This window comes from Drosophila melanogaster, chromosome 3L (genome assembly GCF_000001215.4).
Source record: "Drosophila melanogaster chromosome 3L".
Taxonomy (NCBI): domain Eukaryota; kingdom Metazoa; phylum Arthropoda; class Insecta; order Diptera; family Drosophilidae; genus Drosophila; species Drosophila melanogaster.
Genome location: NT_037436.4, coordinates 1,798,647 through 1,809,108, shown reverse-complemented (window position 1 = coordinate 1,809,108; position 10,462 = coordinate 1,798,647). Strand labels below are relative to the sequence as shown.

The 10,462-nt window shown below is 49.6% G+C and overlaps 3 protein-coding genes, 1 long non-coding RNA gene and 1 other non-coding gene across 12 annotated transcripts; 2 read left to right on the top strand and 3 right to left on the bottom strand.

The window, feature by feature from the left end:
- Window positions 1-1,253: 1,253 nt before the first annotated feature.
- Window positions 1,254-1,563, bottom strand: lncRNA:CR45687 (long non-coding RNA:CR45687). The gene has a single exon (NR_124756.1). It is a non-coding gene; the product is annotated as a long non-coding RNA:CR45687 (long non-coding RNA).
- A 613-nt stretch (window positions 1,564-2,176) lies between these two features.
- asRNA:CR45686 (antisense RNA:CR45686) lies at window positions 2,177-3,066 on the top strand. Its single transcript, NR_124755.1, has one exon.
- On the bottom strand, window positions 2,189-6,002 carry CG42676 (uncharacterized protein). Of its 4 annotated transcripts, none has more exons than NM_001299976.1 (5): window positions 5,782-6,002; window positions 5,542-5,676; window positions 3,651-4,099; window positions 3,401-3,578; window positions 2,189-2,873 (listed from the first exon to the last, which is right to left on the bottom strand). In NM_001299976.1, exons 1-5 carry the CDS (start codon window positions 5,897-5,899, stop codon window positions 2,470-2,472), a joined length of 1,284 nt encoding a protein of 427 aa, NP_001286905.1. In that variant the 5' UTR covers window positions 5,900-6,002; the 3' UTR covers window positions 2,189-2,469. The 4 variants fall into 4 exon arrangements, with proteins under 4 accessions (NP_001286905.1, NP_995960.2, NP_001261291.1 ...); NM_206238.4 differs by having other exon boundaries at window positions 2,290-2,873; NM_001274362.1 differs by lacking the exons at window positions 2,189-2,873; window positions 3,401-3,578; window positions 3,651-4,099 and adding exons at window positions 4,199-4,692; window positions 4,754-5,314 and having other exon boundaries at window positions 5,376-5,676.
- A 250-nt stretch (window positions 6,003-6,252) lies between these two features.
- Window positions 6,253-7,101, top strand: JTBR. Of its 3 annotated transcripts, none has more exons than NM_001274360.1 (2): window positions 6,253-6,305; window positions 6,366-7,101. In NM_001274360.1, exon 2 carries the CDS (start codon window positions 6,416-6,418, stop codon window positions 6,872-6,874), a length of 459 nt encoding a protein of 152 aa, NP_001261289.1. In that variant the 5' UTR covers window positions 6,253-6,305; window positions 6,366-6,415; the 3' UTR covers window positions 6,875-7,101. The 3 variants fall into 3 exon arrangements, with proteins under 3 accessions (NP_001261289.1, NP_001261290.1, NP_477403.1); NM_001274361.1 differs by having other exon boundaries at window positions 6,356-7,101; NM_058055.5 differs by having other exon boundaries at window positions 6,253-7,101.
- Patj lies at window positions 6,925-10,306 on the bottom strand. 3 transcript variants are annotated; one of them, NM_057994.5, is made up of 3 exons: window positions 10,156-10,306; window positions 8,410-10,099; window positions 6,925-8,349 (listed from the first exon to the last, which is right to left on the bottom strand). In NM_057994.5, the coding sequence occupies exons 2-3, from the start codon at window positions 9,958-9,960 to the stop codon at window positions 7,285-7,287; spliced, it is 2,616 nt and encodes an 871-aa protein (NP_477342.1). In that variant the 5' UTR covers window positions 9,961-10,099; window positions 10,156-10,306; the 3' UTR covers window positions 6,925-7,284. The 3 variants fall into 3 exon arrangements, with proteins under 3 accessions (NP_477342.1, NP_599144.1, NP_728674.1); NM_134317.4 differs by having other exon boundaries at window positions 8,410-10,127; window positions 10,186-10,306; NM_167917.4 differs by having other exon boundaries at window positions 10,186-10,306.
- Window positions 10,307-10,462: the final 156 nt, after the last annotated feature.

Genomic DNA, 10,462 nt, shown 5'->3' with positions numbered 1-10,462 from the left:
ATGCAATTAAAAATCCATATCAATCAGTTCGCCTATCGATTAGCATACACAAGTTTTTCCAATTATGTGTGTGTCTGTGTGTTTAAGTTCGAATAGTAAATCAACAGAAATGTCTGTTAAAATCACTTTGGTCTGACAAGTTGCCTTCGGTGTGATATGGTAAAGTGCACCGAGAGAAATGAGGAGCACCTAATAGAATGCAATATCTCAGCGGGTTACGAAAACCCATCCAATCATGTCATCATAATATATAGCTATGCTATTTTCCAATGCTTAAATATTTTCCCGAACCATTTCGACTTTTTCCATATATTTCCCACTCTGTATGTCTGCTTTAGTAGAGGCGATGGTGGTTGTTGGGCTGTGGAACTGTCTTTGGTCTGATCTGGCGCTGATCATTGCTGGGCAAAACAGGTCTTTCAAAAGATTATTATCGCTTTTATGGTGTTTTTATCGTTTTTACAGCGTTTTTTATGTCTTTATGATTGATCTGATGAAGTTTTAGTTTTTGTTCGCTGTATTTTCGGGACTAAACTGCTGCTGGTCTTTTGCAAGTATTATTTATTTTTTCGGGTGAGAGTGTGGGAGAATTTTGCCCGGCCAAATAATCTGATGCGATAATTTTAATTTTGATAAATTACCATTGCAGGCCGCTCGCCTGATACATGGTAATTTTCCAATCGCTTTGCGGGATTGGATTGGTGTGCGGATTAGTCGGCGGAAACTGGGTTAGGAACCGCAGCCTTATCGCCATGTGCTGGCCCTGCCCAACTCCACCCAGTTCCACCGACACGGCTCACATTTCTGGTTTCTGGACTCGCAACTTCGAATTAATCTGTCAACGACTATCGACCGCCGATCTGGGAACAGCTACCCGGTTACCCGGTTACCCTGTGCCCCACAAGCACTTACGGATGAATTAAACATGAGCCACCAGCCACCAGGCTTCGCATTGTTTTTCCCCCACCTGTCATAATTCATACCCGGGCACATCTAACGAATGCCACCTAGATGTCAACCCACGAATTCTCGAATGCAAACGCTGAATGCTGAAATATTGGTATTGAACGCCTGACTGGCGCGGCAGATAAAAAAAAAACAGCACTGGAAATAAATACTATTGGATAAAACCATATTTATTGTACATAGATAGACATACGAGTGATAATGAAAGAACCTGACTCGTTGTTACTTACGTAAATCAAATTATCCACGGAGTTGTTATACCTTAAATCAGTACAGAAACTTTATTTCACATGTACCCATATGGCAGAACGCAGCTCCGATTCGCGGGCAATCGGCCGCAAAAGTCACAGCCAATAACCCAACTCAATGACTTCGGATCGGAGTGGATTGGTTGGAATGAGTGCGGGTTCATTTGTCTTTATTAGGAATGGCAATTGGCAGCCACGCAGATAAGCGACAGAGGACAATGGATGGCGATGGAGGGTCTCTGGGCGGGGAAGCGCCGCGATTACAAGTCATTTGTAATATCGCCCGAGCTGATACGCTCATTTAAGTTAGTTGTTTATGTAACACATTTGTGCTGGCCCGCCATAAAACAAGATTTCTAATGGTCCCGCAGCACTTGCACTTTGCAATTGAGTGCAGTAATTTATGATAAATTGCCATTTAATCAAAAGAATAATCCCAATACCAATGCCGCCGCCAAACAATTTTTATTTTAATTAACAATATGCTAATCGGTGGGGCTCCCTTTTTCAGTTTCAGGTTCAAGAAACACTGGAACTAATTCGCAGATCGGCGAAAGAAGGAATTATTATCGGGACTTGGCAATAAAAATAATCCCCGCCAAGCTGCCAAGTGGCGATTGAATGGCGGCATCGAGCGAATCGAACATGATTGAACGGATAATTAATGGCCGGGGATTAGCGACAAGTACAACAGGCCCCGCTGGATGGATGCTGTACCGCCGCGGGCAGCGAATTAATCAGCACCGGTAGACGAAACGGGCGTGGGTGCCCAGATGGAGATACGGAGCCACACGAGTGGAGCTGGTTCTGAAAGGAGTTTGTTTGTTTGTTCGCTGGCTTGTTTGAAGCCACTCAAATCAACGCCTTCAAGGCCAAGTGGTCGAATTCGACATCCTTGCCAGAACTGCGAACTGAGCTAAGCAATCTACGCACTCATTGTCATTCCATGTCTTTCCATATCCAGTTCAGAACTTGAGTTTAGTATATGCCAAACACCAGCAGGGGCAAACGACCTGCTCGGCCAGTGGCTAAATATATCCGCGCGCATATTTCCGACTAAAATTAGCGATTCATTCAGAAAACACATGTTTAATATTCAAAAAGGCATAACAATGACAACAAACTAAAAGAAAAATGCATTCCCCAAAGGGAAAAAAAACAGCGACACACATACGCACGACTAACACGATAGAAACCATTGAAAAGAGGACAAAGAAGATTTGAAATGTTAGAGCTACGACGGATGTACGGCTATCTACTCCTGCTGCACCGCCGACTCCTCCAGATTGCAGAAGACATTGCGCATCTTGTCCAGGTCGGGCGGCGCGGTGTCCGGGTTCCGGATCCACATGATGTAGGCCTGTTTGTCGGTCCGGGTCAGCGGCTTGAAGTTTCGCGGATTCTGCGCCTCCTCGTCCTGCAGCTTAGAGTTGTAGCGCGCGTAAAGGAAGATCCGGTATCGCCAGTTGTCGAAGGTCTGCTTCCACTCGGTCACGTGCTTCACGGCACCCTGCGGCACGGCGTTCAGCAGGTTGGCCAGCTTCAGCCAGTATGGGTCCAGCGCAGGATCATTGCGACGGTGATCGTTGATGAACTGGTGCTGCTGCAGGAAGTGTACGTACAGTTCCTTCTGCCGCTTGGACATGCGCTCCTTGCGCTCTGCGGACGAGAAACAGATGAACACCATTAACTCATTAACACCATTGTTCCGTAATCGGCTAAATAATTTTAAAATTTATTAATTAATGCAAATTAATACACCTGATAACATTGGAATGCGCTCAATTGGTGTGCGCTTTGTTTATGAACATCGCGAATGCAGCCCTAATGGAAAACGGCAATTATATTATTTAAATATATTTCTTCATAAAATTAAGTTGATGTAATATAATTTTTAATATTTCTGTCTGTACATTGAAACAATGCAGCAACTGGGCAGTAAATTGAAGAAGTAAATAGGAGAATAAAGTCATCTAAAGATAAGATTTGGAATGTGGTTTGCTGACATTGCGGACAAATTAGAAACATTTCCAAAACTTAATCGCCGTAGTAAAATATTTATATCGCCACATCTCGAACATTTTATTAATCTTTAAAATTAGATTCAATGGTGCTTGGTAGTTTCTTATAAACAATAACACAATTGACTAATTGGATCGGGGTAATAATTCAAGAGAGTAACTTACGTCGAATGTTGTTTGTCGCAGTGGTGCCTATGGCTATGTTGACTCCCTGGTGCTGCTGAATCTGCTGCTGTTGCTCCTGCTGCTGCTGCTGCTGCAGGAGAGCCAGGTGGTGTTGTTGCTGCTGAATCTGCTGATGTTGCTGCTGCTGCTGGATGATGTACTCTTGCTGGATGCGCTCCTGAAATAATAAGGCAGGTCCAAAAGTATATAACACAAAAGCGTTACACATGCCGGACATGGTCAAACACACCTCATGCTGCTGCTGCTGCTGCTGTTGCAGATGTTGGTGATGCGAGGTGGGCGGAGGCGGCAGCGGCAAGGCCGTGGACAATGGGAAAGGCGGTGGTGGCAGCGGCTGCGAGTGCGGCGAGTCCGGCAGCTCGTCCTGCGTGTCGTAGTCCATCTTGGGCGAGCAGGCCTCGTAGGCGGGCAAGCCCAGCTCTGCGGAGGCAGCTCCACTGCTCTCCTTATCGATCCGATACTTCATGCTCTCCTCGTGCTCGTGCTCATGCTCAGGCTCGTGATCCTCGTCCTCGCAGGGTGGCAGCGACATGAGCGGAGTCGGCGCGGCCTCTAGCACATTGCTGGGCTGGCACAAATTGGTTGGTTCCTCGGGCGTTGGCGAATCGTTGAGCATTTTCTGGTCTGTACAGCGGCACTGGCGATTCAGCACATAGTTGTCCAGGCCGACATCGTAGACTGCAATAAATAATTATGGATTGTAGTTAGTAGATAGTATAATTTGAAATTGCATATTTCATGTCTTATCTTATCTAACATAAAAAACGCGGTTTCTTTCTCTTAAAAAGTATTCTATTTCTTAGCAATAGTTAAAGTACACATTAACAGTTTTATATTTTGCACTTTGATCTCGATTTAGTAGTCGTAGGTGTTCGTTGCCGTGGTGGTCTCGTCCAGCGGCACGAACATGTCCATTTTTTCGTAGTCCTGCGGCGTTATGTGCTTGTGGCTGGTCCACATGGCATACGCCTTCTGGTCGGTAGCTGTCAGGGGCTTGAAGTTCTTCGGATCGGTCGTTTCCGACATGCTGAGCTTGGAGTTGTAGCGTGTGTACATGAAGATGCGGTACCGCCAGGCGTCAAAGGTCTGCTTCCAGTCCTCTACGTTCTTTACGGCGCCTTGGGGAACACTATTCAGCATGTGGGCCAATTTTGCCCACAATGGTTCAGTGAGGCCATCGTGCCGGCGGTGGTTTGATAGCATGCATGGATTGTCCTCGAAAAACTTAACGTACAGCTCCTTTTGGTCCTTGGACATGCGTTCGCCGCGTTCTTTAAGAGAATTATTAAGGATTTAGTTCGGATTTCAGACTTTTGCAAGCACTTCTCTCACTTCTAAAGCGACTCATCAGACCCGGTGTGTAAGGCGACTGTTGGGAGGTATTTGGTGCATTCATCGACGGCAAAGGATGCGTGTAGCTGGGGAAGATCTGCTGACCGGGCAGCAACTGCTGCTGGTGCTGTTGCTGCTGGGCTTGGTGCTGTTCCTGGCGCGCTAGGAATCTGGAGGCCCGCTGCAGACGTTCCACCTCCGATTCGGACTCCGACTTGGGTATAATATCCATGGGGTCAATGGCCTGGGTCATCGATTCCGGCGTCCGTTCCGAGTAAGCCTGCCCCAGGCGCAGTTTGTGGGAACTATCCGTGCGTTCCGGCACCGAGTTGTTGCCCTGCTGGTCCAGTGGCGAGTCCACCGCCTCAGAACTCATACGTAGGGCCGGAGAGGTGGGCTGGGAGTCAGGCACATATTCATGGGCGTGGTGCGAGGCGCTTTCGTTTGACCGCTGCGGCAGAGGCACGTGGTGCTGGTGCTGATGAGGGTGGTGCTTCAGGACCGCCATCGAGCATGAGGGCTCGTAGGAGAGCATCTCCTTGGCGTGGCCATCGTCCAGAGCTGCAAGAGGGAGCATTTTACAATTTGGGTTTTATTACAGATGGCAATCGCAGAGACTTACAAGCGAAGCGCACGCATCGTCTACATAAACACAACTGATCTACAAACAAGACTTGACTGTGAAACTCCGGAACTCCGCGAAATCGCGACTTTTGGTGGCCCGCAGTCACTCGAACGCTTAAACGCTAATTGAAACGCGACTTAGCCGTAACTTAAACGCTATTTACCTTGACTGATCTCTATAACGAAGTTGGTGAGGTCGTGCCTCTGGGCCAGATAGTGCAGCAGCAGTTCGTCCGGGATGTTGAAGCCGATCTTCTTGTTCCGGAACTCGAAGTTGTAGATCCCGAAGGCGGCGCGCACTGTGGAGCGGGATTTGTTAGACATATTTCATTTTTGGCGACCAAATCGCTTGGGGGCTCCGTGATTTGAGCCACCTCCCCCTCTCCGACCAGACCAGTGCTTACCCACGTTCTTTAGGTCCCATATGTTTAGGTCGCGGTTCTCCTGCGGCACCCCGATCATCAGCAGCTTCTTCGTGTCGCGAAACTGAAACGGAATTATGATTCCCGATCGCAGCACCATTTTCAAAGCGCCCACACACGCGATTTATAAAAATTTTCACAAATTTCTCAAGTCCGCTTTGTGCTTGTCCTCCGTAATTGTTTTGGTCTCCGTTTATTGTCGTTCGTAAACAGCGAACTAGTTTCGAGCTCCCCGAAGTCTGGCCACACATCTGCAGTTCCGCGAATCGGAGCGGAATACGCGGCTTATAAGATTTCCTCGAAAAATATTATTTTCTCCCTTAATTTAACGCTTTATCTAAATTACGAAATCTATGCATGTGCAAATTCAATTTTTTTTTAATATATAATCTTAAATGCCAAGCAAGAACTAGTTCCAAAGACGGCTGAACAAAAATAAAAACTCTCGCCTGGTCACACAGTAAAGCTGATTTCATAGGGGGAAAAGCAAAGCAATAGGATTTCGAGTAATCCCGTCCATATGTATTGGAGTTATCCACCTACTGAGCATGCATAGGTTCTTCCAGGTTGTTTCCAGCACTTGATCCGATACAAGAGTTAGCTGCCCGCCTTCACAATGCTCGAGAACTGTCAGCGTCACCACATGCTCCTTGGACTAGGAGCCCTAACGATGGTCACCATACTCGTCCTGTTCGTGGAATCTCGTTACGCGGCAGATGGTCCTCGTCGCCGAGAGCCGCAATTCGTGATCGAGGACAACTCGACCTGCTGGCGGAATGAGAAGTACACGATGGTGCAGGAGTGCCACCCGTGCTCCGAATTCGATATAGTCAGCCGGAGCTTGGGCGTCTGCATTCACACGCACTACAAGGAGGTGCTGCGCTGCCAGAGCGGCGAGATCGTAACCAGGAGCTGCGACCGGGTGGCGCTCATCGAGCAAATGAACTTCTTGAAATTTGAGGTCTCGTGCTTTGTAATCGGATTACTTAGCTACCTGGTCAGTTATGCCCGCGATCGAGTCCTGTCCAGGCGCAACTACATGAGAATCGAGCGACAGCTAAACCGGGTCCAATAGCCCTCCGCCAAATCATCGATTCCCTTCCCCAAGTGATACTCATTGACCGTACGGAAGGTACATTATTTAATTTAGTTTAAGTACATACACTCTGGAAATACCATGTTAAAATTCATTTGCTAATACTAGGGGGTTTAATATATTGCATACTTGTGGAATGCTTGTTTTCAGGGGACAAACACAATTCGGCGTTAATAATATGCATAACATTTTGCTTCGGTAATAACAATCGCTCCTGTACTTCTGGCATCGTTTCTGACATCGTTTCAGATTCTACTGCCTGTTGTTCATATTCGTAGAAAATATCGATTAACTAATCCATTAGTTAGCAACCGCGTTTGATTTGATTTAAAACAGGCTTAAAGATTCAAATGCCTGGAATGTGTGAAATTCTTCGTTATCGTAACACCCTAGTTCCGCCAGTCGGGAATCAGGTCGGGCTCAGCTCCCATGGAGGCACTAGGCGGCATGGCGGGCGGAGCAACTGTGGGCAAGGCTGGAGGCGATGGCTGGGCGTCCAAGGTCTCTTCGCTGGTGGTGCTCGCATTGCTGCAAGCCTTCAGTGAGTTGTCCGTCATGGGCAGTGGTTTGGCCACACCAATGCGCACCACTCCTTTCGAAGCACCCTTCAAAGCCTGCACTGCCTGATCCAGCGAGGCGTTCTCCAGGTTAATGGAGTTCACAAACAAAAGTCGATCTCCGGGTATAAGGCGTCCGTCCAATTGAGCCACCCCTCCAGGGACCAGAGAACGGATTACAATCAGCGTATCGTTGGGATCCAACGGATCTTGATAATCCAGAATAGAGAAGCCCAGACCGCGATCGCCCTTGACCAGCTCGATAATTTGCGGTTGGGACGACCACATAGCCAATCCGGTTAGTGGCTCCAGGGAGCGCGACTTCAGCTTACTAAACGAAGCAGCGGCGGCAGCCACTGAATCTCCATCGGCCACGGAGCCCGCGGTGGCCAGACTACCATCTGATTTGGCCTTCACCAGACGATCGGTAGCAGGCAGCAGGTTCTCAAAGTTGTTGCTTAGCTTTTTCAGGGTGTCATCAGAGAATGGGAGAAGCGAGCTGTTCCTGTTGCGACCGCAAACCATGCGCACATCCAACGGCAGTTCCTTAAGTATAGCCACCACCTCCAGGTGGTTCATACCCAGCAACCGCTCGCCGTTTACCTCCAGCAATTCATCGCCAGAGCGGAGTACTCCATTCACGCCAACGGGTCCATCAGGTAAGATTGAACGAATATAGTGATGGGGTCGTACCTCGCGCCCTCCTTCTACGTCCACGGTTCCCTCCAAGGAAATCCCCAAGCCTCCGACCGCGAACTTCTTGATCTGGGCCACAATCACCTCCACATCGGAGCCCACAATCTTCTGCCATTTGCGAATAATTTCGGTTTCGGCGTCGTCGGACAGTTCCGGATCGGTGTAGTACTTGTGACGGGTGATCACCCCGCTGTTCTTGGCCTAAAACATGTTAATGCGCTATACGTTTTGCTGCTGTGTTACCCGTTAGCTAATACTCACCTCCGTTTTATCCGCCAAGGGTACAACTTCCGTGGGTATGATCTTCGTGGAGCCGTCTAGGGAGTCCCTTACTGCTACTAGTTGCTTACCCGCTCCAAAGGAGCTTAATGTGGTGGTGGTCATTGTGGTGACCGACGGCGGAGTGGTCATGAATGCTTCTGGCGCTGGTAAGGCTTCCTCTTCCAACTCGCGAGTGATGCTGCGTGATGGTGTAGTTGTGGCGGAGGACGTTGTGGCCACGGGCGTGGGCATGGGAGCCCTTGAAGGCGTTCCAGGTGCACTGGATGGAAGCTTGTCATTCGCAGCGATAGCCTGCTGCAGCTGCTCGAATTTGGGGCCCCTCAGGTAGCGTTCCAAGCGCAGGTTCACCACCTGACCAGACTTCTTAAGCAGCTCTACGGCCTGGTGGTTGGAGTAGCCTTGTAGCGACTGGCCGTCAACTTCAATGATGCGATCGTTGACCCGGATGCGACCACTCAGGTCCGCTGCTGAACCGGGCGACACGCTCTTTACGAAAATGCCAGACAGCTCTTCTTTCTCACACACATAGCCGGCAATTGTGATGCCCAGGCCGTTGGCATCCTTCTTCAGCTCCACCTGAAGCTTCTCCGTTTCAGGAAGGGCAAGCAATTCCTCTAGGTCGATGTTTGGATCAATAAGCATTGATGTCTCGCCGCGATAAACGAAACGATCGTCTTCCGTGGTGGTCTGCGGAGTGGAGGCCGTGGAGCTCTCGCCAAAGATTTCCGGATAGCCGGTAGATATGAGGTACCGCTCCAGCTCGGCAGGATCGACGAGGACGCGCGTGGGCACCACAGCAGTGCCCGGTTCCAGGGCGTACTGGGGCGTAGGCACGCTCTGCTCAACGGGACGGGCAACCACTAGGCGGACGTGGGTTCCAGACTGTCTCAGCACGGCAGCCACCTGTTCGGATACCATTTCGTGCAGGTTGACGTCTCCAATCTGGAGGATGTGGTCGCCCGAGCGCAAGCGTCCGTCCTTATCGGCCACGCCACCCGGCAGGATGGTTTTTACAATCACTCCCGAGTTGCGAGCTCCAATAATACCGAATCCGAGACCCGTGCCGTCGTTGACCAGCTCTATGGCCTGGATCTGAGCGTAGTCCGTGGCGTAGAGATCCGCCACTCCGGCTCCTTTGGAGTTCTGGCTCTGCGGGCGCGGCTCCTCGCCGACGCCTCCGGACTTATCTGGACTGCCCGGAGCCGAATGGGAGTGCGAGGAAGAGCGCTGTTCGTCAAAGTCGTACATCACCTCGCCACCATTCAGACTGAGTACAAGGTTGCCGGCCACATCGATGTCGAAGTCGTTGGGCAACATGGACGGATGCTGAGCCAGCTGGGCGTTCAGCTCGGACAACGAGTCCTGCACGTGGACGATGGTGCGGAAAACGGGATCCTGCAGAATGCCCAGAATGGTGCTAAGGCTCTCGGCCGTCTGCATTTGCAGCTTGGGGTCGTCGGACTCATCGATGCCCTTCTTCACTGCCTCGATCTGCTGAAGGGCGCTGGAAATATCCGCGCTGAGGTGCATCTTGCGTCAGTGGGCGTGGTCAGCGAGCGGTGCGCGGTGCGGTCAGTGGAGCGTGGTCCCCGTCTCTATCCCACTTCCGCTGGCGTTTCTATGGACTTCTGGGTGGGGGCGTTGTGGCGTTGGCACACTTTGTCCTAAACTGCAAAACGGGTAATTCGATTTGGGCTCTAAGTGGGACAGCTTCGGATCAGTTACTGTGCCGTTTGGATGCAGCGAGTTGTTTACCCTCTCCTATGCACTCTTTTCGGTGGCCACTTGCTCTGCTGCTGCTGCTGTAATTGATTTTTAATTATCTCTGAAATGGAATGCCAAATGCATTTTCTTTTCACAAACAGCTGATGGACAGGGTTGCCGAGCGGCTGCGTTGTGCATCGATAAGCAATCGACATAATCGGAACAGTTGCCACCTTTTCAAAATCAATTCAAATTCGACCGTTACATCTGCTAATTTAATTAAATCTAAGATTTTTGAATATAGTCTGCATGTGCTCGTATGTAATAT